We start from the raw sequence: 20,583 nt of genomic DNA on the forward strand, positions 1-20,583 counted from the left end.
AACATGTCAATACCTCTCATAAATAAAAGTAGTGATGAAGTCAATCTCTCCTCCACTTTCAGCCAGGAGAGATTGACATGCATATTATTAATATTAGCTCTCTGTGTACATCCAAGGTCCAGTCGTGCTGCCCTGTTCTGAACCCCCCCCTGCCCTGTTCTCACCTAGCCTAGATATCTTAAGATGAATAGACTAACTGAAAGCCACTCTGGCTAAGAGCGTGTGCTAAATGACTGAAATGTCTTGTGTCAGATCAGTTAGGCCTATTACTAGAATAAACTAATGCATTTTATTGATGAATGCATTTTATTGATTGAGAACTTGAAAGAAGTCAGGAATCACTTCTTAAGTCTCCAGTCAGAGCGGTCAGTGTTTTCCTGCCAGAAAACTCTCGTCCCCACGGTGAAGGTGTGTGTGTGTGTGTGTAGCACGTGTAGTGTGTCAGCAGGCATGGTGTGTAGGCCCAGCAGAGAACTGATGGGACATTGACCTGTAGAAGCTTCTAGCTGAGGGAAACAGACACACACACACACACGTGAACGGCTACATGGCACAGAGACACACACATGTAAACGAATGTACACAAAAACACGTGTGCATTTGAACACACTTGCACCACACAGACACACACACACTACTCAACTGCTGATGATAGAGAGCCATTCCTAGCTACAGATATACCCTCACCTGAACCCTGCTGACAATGACACACGAGAGAGAAAGAGAGAAAGAGAGAGCAAGAGAGAGACCACTTATACCCTGATGAGTGGAGTAGGCTACCTCTCAGCATTTGGGCCTGTACTCATTCACAAAGCATCTCATGATCGCTGATCTAGGATCAGGTCCCCCACGTCCATACAATCTTATTCATCATGATCTATTATGTAATATGGAAAACTAGTGTCTCAGAGTAGGAGTGCTGATCTAAGATCAGTTCTCCCTTTTAAATCATAATGAATAAGAGCTTATGGACATGGATGAACCTGATCCTAGTTCAGCACTTACTCTGAGATGTGTTGTAAATATGAAGCAACTGGTCTATTAAAAAGGCTAAGCTAAGGTACTCTGTGTTGTGTAATTGATTGACTATTATATAAACATGGGTTCCATCCAGCAGCATCCCACCCTGCATCCCACTGCTGGCTTGCTTCTGAAGCGAAACAGGGATTACATTTATAATGGATCCCCATTAGCTGCTGTCAAAGCTACTCTTCCTGGGGTCCAGCAAAATTAAGGCAGTTTATAATTTTTTTTTTAAACATTACAATACACTCACAACACACTGTCTGCCCTCAGGCCCCTAACTCCACCACATATCTACAGTACTAAACCCATGTGTATGTATAGTGCGTATGTTATCATGTGTATATATGTCTGTGCCAATGTTTGTGTTGCTTCACAGTCCCAGCTGTTCCATAAGGTGTTTTTATTATCTATTTTTAAACCTAATTTTACTGCTTGCTTCAGTTACCTGATGTGGAATAGAGTTCCATGTAGTCATGGCTGTATGTAGTACTGTGGAATAGAGTTCCATGTAGTCATGGCTCTATGTAGTACTGTGGAATAGAGTTCCATGTAGTCATGGCTCTATGTAGTACTGTGGAATAGAGTTCCATGTAGTCATGGCTGTATGTAGTACTGTGGAATAGAGTTCCATGTAGTCATGGCTCTATGTAGTACTGTGGAATAGAGTTCCATGTAGTCATGGCTCTATGTAGTACTGTTGAATAGAGTTCCATGTCGTCATGGCTCTATGTAGTACTGTGGAATAGAGTTCCATGTAGTCATGGCTCTATGTAGTACTGTGGAATAGAGTTCCATGTAGTCATGGCTCTATGTAGTACTGTGGAATAGAGTTCCATGTCGTCATGGCTCTATGTGGTACTGTGGAATAGAGTTCCATGTCGTCATGGCTCTATGTGGTACTGTGGAATAGAGTTCCATGTAGTCATGGCTCTATGTAGTACTGTGGAATAGAGTTCCATGTAGTCATGGTTCTATGTAGTACTGTGGAATAGAGTTCCATGTAGTCATGGCTCTATGTGGTACTGTGGAATAGAGTTCCATGTAGTCGTAGTACTGTGGAATAGAGTTCCATGTAGTCATGGCTCTATGTAGTACTGTGGAATAGAGTTCCATGTAGTCATGGCTCTATGCAGTACTGTGGAATAGAGTTCCATGTAGTCATGGCTCTATGTAGTACTGTGGAATAGAGTTCCATGTCGTCATGGCTCTATGTGGTACTGTGGAATAGAGTTCCATGTCGTCATGGCTCTATGTGGTACTGTGGAATAGAGTTCCATGTCGTCATGGCTCTATGTGGTACTGTGGAATAGAGTTCCATGTAGTCATGGCTCTATGTAGTACTGTGGAATAGAGTTCCATGTAGTCATGGTTCTATGTAGTACTGTGGAATAGAGTTCCATGTCGTCATGGCTCTATGTAGTACTGTGGAATAGAGTTCCATGTCGTCATGGCTCTATGTGGTACTGTGGAATATAGTGGTACTGTGGAATAGAGTTCCATGTAGTCATGGCTCTATGTAGTACTGTGGAATAGAGTTCCATGTAGTCATGGCTCTATGCAGTACTGTGGAATAGAGGCCTGTAGTCATGGCTCTATGTAGTACTGTGGAATAGAGTTCCATGTAGTCATGGCTCTATGAAGGTACTGTGGAATAGAGTTCTGTAGTCATGGCTCTATGTAGTACTGTGGAATAGAGTTCCATGTAGTCATGGCTCTATGCAGTACTGTGGAATAGAGTTCCATGTAGTCATGGCTCTATGTAGTACTGTGGAATAGAGTTCCATGTCGTCATGGCTCTATGTAGTACTGTGGAATAGAGTTCCATGTCGTCATGGCTCTATGTAGTACTGTGGAATAGAGTTCCATGTAGTCATGGCTCTATGTAGTACTGTGGAATAGAGTTCCATGTAGTCATGGCTCTATGTAGTACTGTGGAATAGAGTTCCATGTAGTCATGGCTGTATGTAGTACTGTGGAATAGAGTTCCATGTAGTCATGGCTCTATGTAGTACTGTGTGCCTCCCATAGTCTGTTCTGGACTTGGGGACTGTGAAGAGACCTCGTGGCTTGTCTTGTGGGGTATGTATGGGTGTCCGAGCTGTGTGCCAGTAGTTTAGACAGACAGCTCGGTGCATTCAACATGTCAATACCTCTCATAAATAAAAGTAGTGATGAAGTCAATCTCTCCTCCACTTTCAGCCAGGAGAGATTGACATGCATATTATTAATATTAGCTCTCTGTGTACATCCAAGGTCCAGCCGTGCTGCCCTGTTCTGAGCCAATTGCAATTTTCCTAAGTCCTTTTTTGTGGCACCTGACCACACGACTGAACAGTAGTCAAGGTACGACAAAACTAGGGCCTGTAGGACCTGCCTTGTTGATAGTGTTGTTAAGAAGGTAGAAACTAGGGCCTGTAGGACCTGCCTTGTTGATAGTGTTGTTAAGAAGGTAGAAACTAGGGCCTGTAGGACCTGCCTTGTTGATAGTGTTGTTAAGAAGGTAGAAACTAGGGCCTGTAGGACCTGCCTTGTTTATAGTGTTGTTAAGAAGGCAGAGTATTGCTGTATTATAGACGGACCATGACAGATTACAAGTTTACAATCTAGGGTTACTCCAAGCAGTTTAGTCATCTCAACTTACTCAATTTCCACATGATTACAATATTTAGTTGAGGTTTAGGGTTTAATGAGAGTTTTATTCCAAATACAATACTTTTAGTTTTACAAATATTTAGGGCCAACTTATTCCTTGCCAGCCACTCTGAAACTAACTGCAGCTCTTTGTTGAGTGTTGCAGTCATTTCAGTCAATATAGTAGCTGACGTGTATAGTGTTGAGTCATCTGCATACATAGAAACTCTGGCTTTACTCAAAGTCAGTGGCATGTCGTTAGTAAAAATTGTAAAAAGCCATGGGCCGAGACAGTTACCCTGGGGAATTCCGGATTCTAACTGGATTATATTTGAAAGGCTTCCATTAAAGAACACCCTCTGTGTTCTGTTAGACAGCTAACTCTTTATCCACATTATAGCAGGGGGTGTAAAGCCATAACACACACGGTTTTCCAGCAGCAGACTATGATCAATAATGTCAAAAGCTGCACTGAAATCTAACAAGACAGCCTCCACAATCATTTTATCATCAATGTCTCTCAGCTAATCATCAGTCATTTGTGTAAGTGCTGTGCTTGTTGAGTCTCCTTCCTTATAAGCATGCTGAAATTCTGTTGTCAATTTGTTTACTGTGAAATCACATTGTATCTGGTCAACCACAATTTTTTCCAGAAGTTTACTAAAGGTTGGTTCTGGTCAGACCCTGGATGGGAGACCAGATGCTGCCGGAAGTGGTGTTGGAGGGCCAATAGGAGGCACCCTTTCCTCTGGTCTAAAAAAAAATATCCCAATGCTCCAGGGCAGTGATTGGGGACATTGTCTTGTGTAGACAATCACAGGGTGCCGTCTTTCAGATGGGACGTTAAACAGGTGTCCTGACTCTCTGTGGTCACTAAAGATCCCATGGTACTTAGTGTAATAGTAGGGGTGGTAATCCCAGTGACCTGACTAAATCTCCAATCTGGTCTTCATACCATCATGACCACCTAATTATCCCCAGCTTACAATTGGCTCATTCAGCCCCCCTCCTCTCCCCTGTAATTCCCCAGGTCGTTGCTGTAAATTAATGTGTTCTCAGTCAACTTACCTGGTAAAACAAGGGTTAAATAACAAAAAAAAACAGAGCCTGACCAATCACATAGTGATTTACCTCATGACCTAAGGGTGTATATTCTCAAGAGACTAAACGGTCTTCCTCTCCGTCTTCTCATCCAGCTGCACTTCAGCAAGACGACGGGACGGGAATAACAAACAGTTATTCCTTCTGTTCCTATAGTCATTACCCAGGTTGTCTCCTGGGTGAGCCACCACACACAGTACTGTGTGTATTGTGCGGGCCTACCAATGTGTGAAACAGTATACACAAGAAATGTAGGGTCTTCATTGGGGCCTTCATTCATATTCTACAGTGGCCTCCTCTCCTCGTCTCCTTTCCTTCCTTCAGGAATGATCTGACAGAACCTGAACCTACGGAGGTTTCTGGTGTGGGTGGGGAGCTACCAGTACCACCCACAGTACATACATTATCCTGCAGATGTATGCATAGTTATACCTGCTACACCAGACAGTGTGAAATATCATACATCACAAATGTAGGGTCTTCATTGGTCCCTTTTCTTTGATTTTACTTTAAAAAGAGCAATGCTGCCATTGGCCTCTCGTTTTGTTCCCTCCCTCCTTTTATTTGACCTCCTCCCTCATTCCGTTCCCTCCGTTATCAGGGCTCTCTGTGTGTGTGTGTGTGTGTGTGTGTGTGTGTGTGTGTGTGTGGCAGCCCTGGCTACGAGATCATCTCTTTGTGGAGACACTTTAGTGCACTCCTGCGTGTGGAAGCAAACAGCTGTTCCTCACAGAGAAGACATCCTCCACCCTTCCACCTGCTCCCCCTCACTCGTTCTGTTATACTTGTGGTATACTGTCTGATATACTATGGCTTTCAGCCAATCAACATTCAGGGCTCGAACCACCCAGTGTATAATGGTGTATAGACAATGATTCAGTTGGCTTGCCTGCAGCCCTGCACTTCAGACACGCAGTTCCCTGTGGGGGACGCACGCACAAGCTTACAGACCAACACGATCACACGTAAATACACATACACGCTCTGACATGGCCATGCGTGGGTTACTAATGCCCTCATCACATCTCTTCCTTCTCTGAGATGGTTCACATCATTAGTGTGTGAGTAAGGCAGGGACAATTACATGGCCCGACACACACACACAATGAATAATCCGGCGCACGCAGCATCAGTTTGAAGGACGAGAGGAATATTGCTGGTGAGGCTGTTTTACTGAGGTCATGTTTCTATTGATGACGATGCCGGTGTGACTGTCTGAGTGAGAGACTGACTGACTGACTGACTGTGACTGTCTGAGTGAGAGACTGACTGACTGACTGACTGAGAGAGACTGACTGTCTGAGTGAGAGAGACTGACTGACTGACTGAGAGACTGACTGACAGAGAGAGAGACTGACTGACTGCTGGAGAATCCAGTGTGAGAGACAGCAGGCAGGTAGTTAGTTAGCGTAGCACGTCTGTGTCATCTAGACTGCGGGGTTCAATTTGACAGGGCCCGGTTGTATAAAACAGCTTACGTGTTTCCCTTAAGGGTTTACCTTAAGGAATAACTTCCCCTTGCCTACAGGAATTTAAGGGTGTTGCATATAGCCCCTCAAACATTTCATTATAGTTAAGGGCATCATTTAAGGGTTTTATGGCAGTTTGAAGGCATGTATGGCAGAAAGAGTCTTGGTTACCATGGAGATGACACGATTCACTGACTGAAAATCTCAGAGATCACATTGATTTTTGGAAGATCGCAAAATAGAACTTCTACATCCAAGACATGAAAAAAACATTTTATTCAGAAGACAACATTTCCTTTTAGTTACTTTTTTTCTCTGAACTTGTTTCAATTACTTTCTAACATTTCAAGCTAACTTACAGAGGAGCTAGCTAGCTAACCAGCAGGCTCTGTAGCCATGGATTGTGAACCTTCCATTGTTTAGCTAAGTAGCTAGCTAGCTAACCAGCAGGCTTTGTAGCCATGGATTGTGAACCTTCCATTGTTTAGCTAAGTAGCTAGCTAGCTAACCAGCAGGCTTTGTAGCCATGGATTGTGCACATTGTTTAGCTAAGTAGCTAGCTAGCTAACCAGCAGGCTTTGTAGCCATGGATTGTGAACCTTCCATTGTTTAGCTAAGTAGCTAGCAAGCTAACCAGCAGGCTTTGTAGCCATGGATTGTGAACCTTCCATTGTTTAGCTAAGTAGCTAGCAGTAACCAGCAGCTTTAACCAGGCAGCTGGGTCCTCAGTGTGAGCCATGGATTGTGCATTGTTTGGAGACCAAGTAGCTGGACCAGGATGTTTTCCTTCTGTAACCAGCGGGGTCCGTCAGGGAAATCAACATTCACCTCCCATATGCGGTGTCCGTTCATTAATATCTATACTGAAGGAATATACAGGCAGGGACCTCATGTGGAGACCAGGCAGCGGTGTCCTTACAGTTTACACTTAATTTAAGGAGAGAAAGCGGTGTCCGTCAGTTGGAAAATGTTTTGTGGAACCAGGACAGTGCGTAAAAGTTGTCCGTCAGTGGAGTGGAGACCAAGCGGGGTCCGTCAGTGGAGTGGAGACCAGGCAGCGGGGTCCGTCAGTGGAGTGGAGACCAAGCGGGGTTTGTTTTATGCAGGCACGGGGTCCGTCAGTGGAGTGGAGACCAGGTAGCATAGTGGTGGAGACCAGGCAGCGGTGTCCGTTGGACTGGAGTCAGGCAGCGAAGGTGACAATAAAATAAATAAAAATGTAATCTGGGTCCGTCAGTGAACCAGGTTAACCCACTGTTCCAGGCAGACCGTCATTGAAAATAAGAACTTGTTCTTAACTGACTTGCAGAGTTAAACCAGGCAGTCCGTTTAAAAGCGGGGTCCGTCATTTTGGGCCCAGGCAGTCCTCAGTGGGTGGAGACCAGGCAGCGGGGTCTTTGGAGACCAGGCAGCGGTGTCCGTTAGTGGAGACCAGGCAGCGGGTTGTTGGAGACCAGGCAGCGTCCGTCAGTGGAGACCATCAGCTGCTGTGGAGACCAGGCATCATTAGTGGAGACCAGGACTGTCCGGAGTGGAGACCAGGCAGCGGGGTCCGTCAGTGGAGACCAGGCAGCGGGGTCCGTCAGTGGAGTGGAGACCAGGTAGCGGGGTCCGTCAGTGGAGTGGAGACCAGGTAGCGGGGTCCGTCAGTGGAGTGGAGACCAGGTAGCGGGGTCCGTCAGTGGAGTGGAGACCAGGTAGCGGGGTCCGTCAGTGGAGTGGAGACCAGGTAGCGGGGTCCGTCAGTGGAGTGGAGACCAGGCAGCGGGGTCCGTCAGTGGAGTGGAGACCAGGCAGCGGGGTCCGTCAGTGGAGTGGAGACCAGGCAGCGGGGTCCGTCAGTGGAGTGGAGACCAGGCAGCGGGGTCCGTCAGTGGAGTGGAGACCAGGCAGCGGGGTCCGTCAGTGGAGTGGAGACCAGGTAGCGGTGTCCGTCAGTGGAGTGGAGACGAAGCAGCGGTGTCCGTCAGTGGAGTGGAGACGAAGCAGCGGGGTCCGTCAGTGGAGTGGAGACGAGGCAGCGGGGTCCGTCAGGAGTGGAGACCAGGCAGCGGGGTCCGTCAGGAGTGGAGACCAGGCAGCGGGGTCCGTCAGGAGTGGAGACCAGGCAGCGGGGTCCGTCAGGAGTGGAGACCAGGCAGCGGGGTCCGTCAGGAGTGGAGACCAGGCAGCGGGGTCCGTCAGTGGAGTGGAGACCAGGCAGCGGGGTCCGTCAGTGAGTGGAGACCAGGCAGCGGGGTCCGTCAGGAGTGGAGACCAGGCAGCGGGGTCCAGTCAGGAGTGGAGACCAGGCAGCGGGGTCCGAGTGGAGACCAGGCAGCGGGGTCCGTCAGGAGTGGAGACCAGGCAGCGGGGTCCGTCAGGAGTGGAGACCAGGCAGCGGGGTCCGTCAGGAGTGGAGACCAGGCAGCGGGGTCCGTCAGGAGTGGAGACCAGGCAGCGGGGTCCGTCAGGAGTGGAGACCAGGCAGCGGGGTCCGTCAGGAGTGGAGACCAGGCAGCGGGGTCCGTCAGGAGTGGAGACCAGGCAGCGGGGTCCGTCAGGAGTGGAGACCAGGCAGCGGGGTCCGTCAGGAGTGGAGACCAGGCAGCGGGGTCCGTCAGGAGTGGAGACCAGGCAGCGGGGTCCGTCAGGAGTGGAGACCAGGCAGCGGGGTCCGTCAGGAGTGGAGACCAGGCAGCGGGGTCCGTCAGTGGAGTGGAGACCAGGCAGCGGGGTCCGTCAGTGGAGTGGAGACCAGGCAGCGGGGTCCGTCAGTGGAGTGGAGACCAGGCAGCGGGGTCCGTCAGTGGAGTGGAGACCAGGCAGCGGGGTCCGTCAGTGGAGTGGAGACCAGGCAGCGGGGTCCGTCAGTGGAGACCAGGCAGCGGGGTCCGTCAGTGGAGTGGAGACCAGGCAGCGGGGTCCGTCAGTGGAGTGGAGACCAGGCAGCGGGGTCCGTCAGTGGAGTGGAGACCAGGCAGCGGGGTCCGTCATTGGAGTGGAGACCAGGCAGCGGGGTCCGTCATTGGAGTGGAGACCAGGCAGCGGGGTCCGTCAGTGGAGTGGAGACCAGGCAGCGGGGTCCGTCAGTGGAGTGGAGACCAGGCAGCGGGGTCCGTCAGTGGAGTGGAGACCAGGCAGCGGGGTCCGTCAGTGGAGTGGAGACCAGGCAGCGGGGTCCGTCAGTGGAGTGGAGACCAGGCAGCGGGGTCCGTCAGTGGAGTGGAGACCAGGCAGCGGGGTCCGTCAGTGGAGTGGAGACCAGGCAGCGGGGTCCGTCAGTGGAGTGGAGACCAGGCAGCGGGGTCCGTCAGTGGAGTGGAGACCAGGCAGCGGGGTCCGTCAGTGGAGTGGAGACCAGGCAGCGGGGTCCGTCAGTGGAGTGGAGACCAGGCAGCGGTGTCCGTCAGTGGAGTGGAGACCAGGCAGCGGTGTCCGTCAGTGGAGTGGAGACCAGGCAGCGGTGTCCGTCAGTGGAGTGGAGACCAGGCAGCGGGGTCCGTCAGTGGAGTGGAGACCAGGCAGCGGGGTCCGTCAGTGGAGTGGAGACCAGGCAGCGGGGTCCGTCAGTGGAGTGGAGACCAGGCAGCGGGGTCCGTCAGTGGAGTGGAGACCAGGCAGCGGGGTCCGTCAGTGGAGTGGAGACCAGGCAGCGGGGTCCGTCAGTGGAGTGGAGACCAGGCAGCGGGGTCCGTCAGTGGAGTGGAGACCAGGCAGCGGGGTCCGTCAGTGGAGACCAGGCAGCGGGGTCCGTCAGTGGAGACCAGGCAGCGGGGTCCGTCAGTGGAGACCAGGCAGCGGGGTCCGTCAGTGGAGACCAGGCAGCGGGGTCCGTCAGTGGAGACCAGGCAGCGGGGTCCGTCAGTGGAGACCAGGCAGCGGGGTCCGTCAGTGGAGACCAGGCAGCGGGGTCCGTCAGTGGAGACCAGGCAGCGGGGTCCGTCAGTGGAGTGGAGACCAGGCAGCGGGGTCCGTCAGTGGAGACCAGGCAGCGGGGTCCGTCAGTGGAGACCAGGCAGGGGGACCAGTGGAGTGGAGACCAGGCAGCGTGGTCCCAGTGGAGTGGAGACCAGGCAGCGTGGTCCGTCAGTGGAGTGGAGACCAGGCAGCGTGGTCCGTCAGTGGAGTGGAGACCAGGCAGCGTGGTCCGTCAGTGGAGTGGAGACCAGGCAGCGTGGTCCGTCAGTGGAGTGGAGACCAGGCAGCGTGGTCCGTCAGTGGAGTGGAGACCAGGCAGCGTGGTCCGTCAGTGGAGTGGAGACCAGGCAGCGGGGTCCGTCAGTGGAGTGGAGACCAGGCAGCGGGGTCCGTCAGTGGAGTGGAGACCAGGCAGCGGGGTCCGTCAGTGGAGTGGAGACCAGGCAGCGGGGTCCGTCAGTGGAGTGGAGACCAGGCAGCGGGGTCCGTCAGTGGAGTGGAGACCAGGCAGCGGGGTCCGTCAGTGCTAACTCAGAGTCTGTGAGTTTCTTAATGCTGCTGTACCAACTCATGGATACTAGGGTGGCTGGTGGACGGTTGTCCTAAAATACCAGCCAAGCTCTGCTCCTGAACCAAGCTGAAGGGAGGATGATCTCAATATACAACCAGACCCAGTGTTCACCCTCCGCTGCCCAGCTTTAGATTAAATTACAATTAGTGTATTACATCACAGGGTTCTAAATGTCAAGAGAACGTAGCGATATTTCCAAGTTCTAGAATCAGCTCTTTATTCCGTGTTAAAGAACATTCCGAGAGAGAGACAGAGGCCTGGGAAAAGACTAGCATTTGATTAGAACTCATTTTTTACCTTGGCAGCATCCCAAATGGCACCCTATTCCCTATATTAAAGCTCTGGTCAAAAATAGTGCAATAAATAGGGAGCCAATTGGGACAAAGCCCTTGAAAGCCTCTATTCAAGGGCTCCATATTGGATTTAGTAGAAGCAGGGTGAAAAATGATGTGATGGTTGCCAGTGGCAGCCTCGCAGAGGGAGAGGATATCCCTGATAGCAGCATAGCCTGGGCTTTGGAAGGGGCTGTGTTTAACGCAGCATTTCAAATCATTCAGACAGAACAAACCCCTTCAAACAGGACTAGAGGCTTTAGCTTACAACCCGCTCAGCATTAAGAGATATCCAGAAAACATTCAGAAGTGGATTTCATTTCATTTCACACGAGCCCTATTATTTCTTTAGTCTGTCGTTCTGTAAAACCAAGGCTGTGTTATGATGATAGTCTACTCCAGATATACAGTACCAGTCAAACTTTGACACACCTACTCATTCAAGGGCTTTCTTGCCAAGAGTGTGCAAAGCTGTCAAGGCAAAAGGGTGGCTACTTCGAAGGATCTCAAATAGAAAATATATTTTGATTTGTTTAACACTGTTTTGGTTACTACATGATTCCATATGTGTTATTTCATAGTTTTGATGTCTTCACTATTATTCTACAATATAGAAAATAGTAAAAAACAAAATAAAGACCTTGGAATGAGTAAGTGTGTCCAAACATTTGACTGGTCCTGTATACAATGAATTAGGATTGTTGCTTGTATTCATTCAGCTAAATCTCTAGATAGAACTCAACATAAACCTTGTACTGTTTTTCTTCAACAAAGAAGTGTTTGATTAGTGATGAACACACTTTCATCCAGGTTTTATTTTCTCATTTACATCAACGACCTGGGGAATAGTTACAGGGGTGAAGAATGAGCCAATTGGAAACTGGGGATGACTAGGTGAGCGTGATGGTATGTGGGCCAGATTACTCTTATGAAAAGTGTCATGGGATCTTTAGTGACCATAGAGAGTCGTGACACCCATTTAACATCCCATCAAAAAGACAGCACTCTGTGACTGTCCCCAATCACTGCCCTGGGGAATTGGGATATTATTTTTTCAGCCCAGAGGAAAGTGTTCCTCCTACTAGCCTTCCAACACCACTTCCAGCATCTGGTCTGGTCTCCCATCCACAGACCGACCAGGACCGACCCTGCTTATCTTCAGTGGCAAGCCAGCAGTGGGATGCAGGGGGGTATGGTTCAATTACAATATAGTCACATTTAGCATCAAATACTGTAACAAATACAGCCAGCACTAAAAGAAACCAACCAAACAGCCTCCTCACCTGATTGTGGAAGTTGAGCATGGTGGTGGTCTCTATATCCTTCTTCCCCAGGATCTCCATCTTGACCGGCGACGAGGGGAACTTCCAGGAGAAGTAGTCCAGGAAGTCTGGCAGGTAGGAGGCCGCCCCGTGGATGATGCCCATGACGTAGTGAGCTGCCTGGGATGACGTGTCCTCGCTGAAGGCTAGGGTAACAAACTCCTGGGCGAACTGCTGCATCTCCGCTGGAGACAGGGCCGAGAGCTCGCTGCAGTAGGCGTGTGCCACCAGGGCTCCACCGTTGGGTTGTTCCTCTACGTGGATGAAGCGGGCGAACTCCAGGTTCTCAAAGCCAGGCTGGGGGCACCGTGGCTGGGGGATCTGGAGGGGGGATGTCATAGGGGAAGCTGGGTCCCAACTACTAATGCTACTGCTACTGCTATTGCTGCTGCTCCATAGGGGCTTGGAGAGGGACAGAGTTGGAGAGGGGCTGTAGCAGTTCTCCTGTTTGATGGATGAGGTGGTGGAGGTGTGGTGGTGGTGGACGGGGAGCGGGGGTTTGAACTCTGTGTGGCCGTGGTGGTGGTGGTGGTGGGGCTGTTGTTTGGAGGCCAGGCCTGCATGGAGCTCAGAGAGGAGACCAGCACACACGGTCTGGCTGGACCTGCTGTACATCTTGGGACGTTTCCACTTCTCCTTCTCTCTCTCACTCTCTTTGTGTTTCTTCTTCTTTTTCTTCACCTTTTTAATCTGGAGCTCTGAGTTTATCTGGGGTTTCTGCTTGTCTAGAGAGAGAGAGAGGAGGGTAGGAGAGAGGAGGGAGCAGAGAGAGGAGAGAGAGGGGGGGCAGAGAGAGAGAGAGAGAGGGGGCAGAGAGAGAGAGGAGGGTAGGAGAGAGGGGGGAGCAGAGAGGGGAGAGAGAGGGGGGGCAGAGAGAGAGAGAGAGGGGAGGAGAGAGGAGAGACGGGGGAAAAATGGTGTTAATAAAAAAGAGCTGTGAAGAACACCTGCATGCAGATTCACTACTACCCAGAGCATGTCTGGAATCTAGAGAGAGATTCACTACTACCCAGAGCATGTCTGGAATCTAGAGAGAGATTCACTACTACCCAGAGCATGTCTGGAATCTAGAGAGAGATTCACTACTACCCAGAGCATGTCTGGAATCTAGAGAGAGATTCACTACTACCCAGAGCATGTCTGGAATCTGGAATACTACCCAGAGCATGTCTGGAATCTAGAGAGAGATTCACTACTACCCAGAGCATGTCTGGAATCTAGAGAGAGATTCACTACTACCCAGAGCATGTCTGGAATCTAGAGAGAGATTCACTACTACCCAGAGCATGTCTGGAATCTAGAGAGAGATTCACTACTACCCAGAGCATGTCTGGAATCTAGAGAGAGAGATTCACTACTACCCAGAGCATGTCTGGAATCTAGAGAGAGATTCACTACTACCCAGAGCATGTCTGGAATCTAGAGAGAGAGATTCACTACTACCCAGAGCATGTCTGGAATCTAGAGATTCACTACTACCCAGAGCATGTCTGGAATCTAGAGAGAGAGATTCACTACTACCCAGAGCATGTCTGGAATCTAGAGAGAGAGATTCACTACTACCCAGAGCATGTCTGGAATCTAGAGAGAGAGATTCACTACTACCCAGAGCATGTCTGGAATCTAGAGAGAGAGATTCACTACTACCCAGAGCATGTCTGGAATCTAGAGAGAGAGATTCACTACTACCCAGAGCATGTCTGGAATCTAGAGAGAGATTCACTACTACCCAGAGCATGTCTGGAATGATTCACTACTACCCAGAATGTCTAGAGAGAGATTCACTACTACCCAGAGCATGTCTGGAATCTAGAGAGAGATTCACTACTACCCAGAGCATGTCTGGAATCCAGAGATGAGAGATTCACTACTACCCAGAGCATGTCTGGAATCTACCCAGAGCATGTCTGGAGAGAGATTCACTACTACCCAGAGCATGTCTGGAATCTAGAGAGAGATTCACTACTACCCAGAGCATGTCTGGAATCTAGAGAGAGATTCACTACTACCCAGAGCATGTCTGGAATCTAGAGAGAGATTCACTACTACCCAGAGCATGTCTGGAATCTAGAGAGAGAGATTCACTACTACCCAGAGCATGTCTGGAATCTAGAGAGAGAGATTCACTACTACCCAGAGCATGTCTGGAATCTAGAGAGAGATTCACTACTACCCAGAGCATGTCTGGAATCTAGAGAGAGAGATTCACTACTACCCAGAGCATGTCTGGAAACTAGAGAGAGAGATTCACTACTACCCAGAGCATGTCTGGAATCTAGAGAGAGAGATTCACTACTACCCAGAGCATGTCTGGAATCTAGAGAGAGAGATTCACTACTACCCAGAGCATGTCTGGAATCTAGAGAATCAATGAGCAGAGGAGAGGAGGAAGAGAGGCGGCTCTGGTTGAGGAACAACTTCCATCAATACATGAAGACCTTCATTAGCCTTGTATTATTACCATGGTCCCAACTATAGGCCTCACTGCTTCAGCCAACTCCTCTGACTACTGACACGTGGCATGATTATATTACCACCCAAAAGGAGCAAAACAACTGGGCTTATAATTAGACACAGAGGACAACGTAGTAATTATTACGATTGAATTACAGTAACCAGAGAGCTTGGACACCGCTGTTAGAAAACTGTAATAAACTGGATTCAGTCCAGAGGGTGGAACTGGGAAGCAGCCGCAGCAGTCCAGGGGGTGGAACTGGGAAGCAGCCGCAGCAGTCCAGGGGGTGGAACAGGAAGCAGCCGCAGCAGTCCAGGGGTGGAAAGCAGCCGCAGCAGTCCAGGGGTGGAACTGGGAAGCAGCAGGGGTGGAACTGGGAAGCAGCAGCAGTCCAGGGGTGGAACTGGGAAGCAGCCGCAGCAGTCCAGGGGGTGGAACTGGGGCCGCAGCAGTCCAGGGGTGGAACTGGGAAGCGCCGTAGCAGTCCAGGGGGTGGAACTGGGAAGCAGCCGGCAGGTGGCAGCAGTCCAGGGGTGGAACTGGGAAGCAGCCGCAGCAGTCCAGGGGTGGGAGCCGCAGCAGTCCAGCAGAACCAGCCGCAGCAGTCCAGGGGGTGGAACTGGGAAGCAGCCGCAGCAGTCCAGGGGGTGGAACTGGGAAGCAGCCGCAGCAGTCCAGGGGGTGGAACTGGGAAGAGCCGCAGCAGTCCAGGGGGTGGAACTGGGAAGCAGCCGTAGCAGTCCAGGGGGTGGAACTGGGAGCAGTCCAGAACTGGGAAGCAGCCGTAGCAGTCCAGGGGGTGGAACTGGGAAGCAGCCGTAGCAGTCCAGGGGATGGAACTGGGAAGCAGCCGCAGCAGTCCAGGGGATGGAACTGGGAAGCAGCCGTAGCAGTCCAGGGGTGGAACTGGGAAGCAGCCGCAGCAGTCCAGGGGTGGAACTGGGAAGCAGCCGCAGCAGTCCAGGGGGTGGAACTGGGAAGCAGCCGCAGCAGTCCAGGGGGTGGAACTGGGAAGCGCCGTAGCAGTATACGTTTGGCATCTCATCAGAACCAGAGAACTGTCTAACGTTTTCAGATCACCTGCCAAATGACCCGTTGTTACCTGCCTGCTGCTACCTGTGGGAAGCAGCTCTTTAAGAGCAGCCAAAATAACAGCCTGAAAAGTGATCTCCATGCTCTGCTCTCTTTAGTCTCTGTACAAGACTAACCAGCTTCTACCCCCAAGCCTGAAGACTCCTGAACATCTAATCAAATGGCTACCCAGACTCCTGGAACTGCTGCTACTCTGTTATTATCCCTTTAATAGTTCTTGTAAATATTACTCAACTGCTCCTCTGTTGACTTGCATCTCATCAGAACCAGAGAACTGTTTTCTTCAATTATGATTTTTATTAGGTTTGCCTTTGATTACATATGGGTCCCCTCTTTAAGAGTCCCAAAATAACAGCCTGAAAAGTGATCTCCATGCTCTGCCATTAGTCTCTCTACAAGACTAACCAGCGGAGTCCCCCAAGCCTGAAGACTCCTGAACACCCCCCTCTTCTACACTGCTGCTACTCTTTTATCTATGCAGTCATTTTAATAACTAAGTGTACATATTAGAGTTAGTAACAGGTTTTGATCTGGGTACCCTGTATACAGCCTCGCTATTGTTATTTTACTGCTGCTCTTTAATTATGTTATTTTTATTAGGTCTGTTAATATTTTAAATTTAAATAATTAGTGGCTGCTTTTCAGAAATTACATCAAGGTTATGACTGAAAAAAAAGAACAAAAGACATGGAACAAAAATTTTAAAAACACTGAGGATTAGAGTGAAAATGTATATATGGCAGGATGGTGTAGCTAGGAGCACATGGCTGTCAGAACAGGGGAGCCTGCTACAAAGGCACACACCAGAACTTGTGATGGTAAAAAATATATTTAAAAAAATAAAATAAAGGTTTTTATTGATAGTTACATATTGCGATATGGACGACATTATATAGATGCTTTGACTCCAAGTATTGATTTGTAAAAAATAAGAAAAAGCTGGATTTTTCATCGTAGAAGCTCGTTCTCCTTTTTAAATAGTGAGTCAACATGTTTTCAGCACCATTTCCATGACTGATGACTCATTTTCTCGTCTCTCCACAGCAGACATATTGTGAGCAATATGTTTAACATTAAATCACAATATATCTTGGCCAGGTCGCAGTTGTAAATGACAACTTGTTCTCAACTAGCTTTCCTGGTTAAATTATGTAAATTAAAAAGGTGAAATAAAATGTTAGTTTTTTAAAAATATATATAGAATTGTGAAAGTCCCAATACATACACTTTAAATAATGCCACCTTAAAGTTGACATATCTTACAATACTCATATCATATGTATATACTGTATTCTATACCATCCATCACAATACTCATATCATATGTATATACTGTATTCTATACCATCCATCACAATACTCATATCATATGTATATACTGTATTCTATACCATCCATCACAATACTCATATCATATGTATATACTGTATTCTATACCATCCATCACAATACTCATATCATATGTATATACTGTATTCTATACCATCCATCACAATACTCATATCATATGTATATACTGTATTCTATACCATCCATCACAATACTCATATCATATGTATATACTGTATTCTATACCATCCATCACAATACTCATATCATATGTATATACTGTATTCTATACCATCCATCACAATACTCATATCATATGTATATACTGTATTCTATACCATCCATCACAATACTCATATCATATGTATATACTGTATTCTATACCATCCATCACAATACTCATATCATATGTATATACTGTATTCTATACCATCCATCACAATACTCATATCATATGTATATACTGTATTCTATACCATCCATCACAATACTCATATCATATGTATATACTGTATTCTATACCATCCATCACAATACTCATATCATATGTATATACTGTATTCTATACCATCCATCACAATACTCATATCATATGTATATACTGTATTCTATACCATCCATCACAATACTCATATCATATGTATATACTGTATTCTATACCATCCATCACAATACTCATATCATATGTATATACTGTATTCTATACCATCCATCACAATACTCATATCATATGTATATACTGTATTCTATACCATCCATCACAATACTCATATCATATGTATATACTGTATTCTATACCATCCATCACAATACTCATATCATATGTATATACTGTATTCTATACCATCCATCACAATACTCATATCATATGTATATACTGTATTCTATACCATCCATCACAATACTCATATCATATGTATATACTGTATTCTATACCATCCATCACAATACTCATATCATATGTATATACTGTATTCTATACCATCCATCACAATACTCATATCATATGTATATACTGTATTCTATACCATCCATCACAATACTCATATCATATGTATATACTGTATTCTATACCATCCATCACAATACTCATATCATATGTTATATGTATATCATATGTATATACTGTATTCTATACCATTCACAATACTCATATCATATGTATATACTGTATTATATCCATCACAATACTCATATCATATGGTATTCTATACCATCCATCACAATACTCATATCATATGTATATACTGTATTCTATACCATCCACTCATATCATATGTATATACTGTATTCTATACCATCCATCACAATACTCATATCATATGTATATACTGTATTCTATACCATCCATCACAATATCATATCATATGTATATACTGTATTCTATACCATCCATCACAATACTCATATCATATGTATATACTGTATTCTATACCATCCATCACAATACTCATATCATATGTATATACTGTATTCTATACCATCCATCACAATACTCATATCATATGTATATACTGTATTCTATACCATCCATCACAATACTCATATCATATGTATATACTGTATTCTATACCATCCATCACAATACTCATATCATATGTATATACTGTATTCTATACCATCCATCACAATACTCATATCATATGTATATACTGTATTCTATACCATCCATCACAATACTCATATCATATGTATATACTGTATTCTATACCATCCATCACAATACTCATATCATATGTGTATTCTATACCATCCACCAATACTATACATATGTATATACTGTATTCTATACCATCCATCACAATACTCATATCATATGTATATACTGTATTCTATACCATCCATCACAATACTCATATCATATGTATATATGTATTCTATACCATCCATCACAATACTCATATTATACTGTATTTTATACCATGCACAAACCATCCCCTTTTAGATCTGACCATTAGGTACATCTGCTATACCATGTGACCATTAACATCTGCTAACCATGTATGACCATTAACATCTGCTAACCATGTGTATGTGACCATTAACATCTGCTAACCATGTGTATGTGACCATTAACATCTGCTAACCATGAGTATGTGACCATTAACATCTGCTAACCATGAGTATGTGACCATTAACATCTGCTAACCATGTGTATGTGACCATTAACATCTGCTAACCATGTGTATGTGACCATTAACATCTGCTAACCATGTGTATGTGACCATTAACATCTGCTAACCATGTGTATGTGACCATTAACATCTGCTAACCATGTGTATGTGACCAATAAAATTATTTGAGTGTATCGACACCTCAGTATCGTGTTGATATAGTATAGTGAGGTCACTGGCAATTCAGCCCTATTCAGAACCTCAGTATTGAGTCATATATATTTGTATGTTATGCTGGTTGTGTGTGGACTGACTTCTCCACTACACACATCAACAAAACCACCCAGCCATAAGATCCAGCTCGACTGCCCTTTAAAGTAGACAGCACAGCTAAAGGCCTGCGGTTGGTTGTCTGATCCGTCACAAACACCCTGCCACGCCCAAACATTCACAAACACCCTGCCACACCCAAACATTCACAGACACCCTGCCACGCCCAAACATTCACAGACACCCTGCCACGCCCAAACCACAGACACCCTGCCACGCCCAAACATTCACAAACACCCTGCCACACCCAAACATTCACAGACACATTTCAAAGCCCACCGTCTCCCACTCCTCTGTGGCATAATAATAGTACAACATCATGATATGTAGGTATACAGGTAACTGCCAAAATAAAGGAAACACCAACATTGTATGTCAAAGGGCACTGGGCCACCACGAGCCGCCAGAACAGCTTCAATGTGCCTTGGCATAGATTCTACAAGGGGCTGGAACCAAACATTACATCATTTGCTGTTTTATTGATGGAGGTGGAAAACGCCGTCTCAGTCACCCCTTCAGAATCTCCTGTAAGTGATGAATTGGGTTGAGATGTGGTGACTGGCATATGGTGAAACGTCAGATCTGGTGACAGACGGCAGGGGAATATGGTGACAGACGGCAGGGGAATATGGTGACAGACGGCAGGGGAATATGGTGACAGACGGCAGGGGAATATGGTGACAGACGGCAGGGGAATATGGTGACAGACGGCAGGGGAATATGGTGACAGACGGCAGGGGAATAGAAACGTCAGATCTGGTGACAGACGGCAGGGGAATATGGTGACAGACGGCAGGGGAATATGGTGACAGACGGCAGGGGAATATGGTGACAGACGGCAGGGGAATATGGTGACAGACGGCAGGGGAATATGGTGACAGACGGGGAATATGGTGACAGACTGCAGGGGA

At 47.2% G+C, this 20,583-nt stretch overlaps 1 protein-coding gene across 1 annotated transcript in view; it reads right to left on the bottom strand.

Moving 5' to 3' along the window:
* LOC118382383 (lysine-specific demethylase RSBN1L-like) overlaps window positions 1-20,583 on the bottom strand; it is a 97,042-nt gene that overhangs the window by 55,319 nt on the left and 21,140 nt on the right. Inside the window, exon 3 of the mRNA XM_052515542.1 lies at window positions 12,314-13,077. Within this exon, the coding sequence (XP_052371502.1) occupies window positions 12,314-13,077 (764 nt within the window). The remainder of the gene's footprint in view (window positions 1-12,313; window positions 13,078-20,583) is intronic.

This window comes from Oncorhynchus keta, unplaced genomic scaffold, assembly GCF_023373465.1.
Source record: "Oncorhynchus keta strain PuntledgeMale-10-30-2019 unplaced genomic scaffold, Oket_V2 Un_scaffold_29317_pilon_pilon, whole genome shotgun sequence".
Lineage (NCBI taxonomy): Eukaryota > Metazoa > Chordata > Actinopteri > Salmoniformes > Salmonidae > Oncorhynchus > Oncorhynchus keta.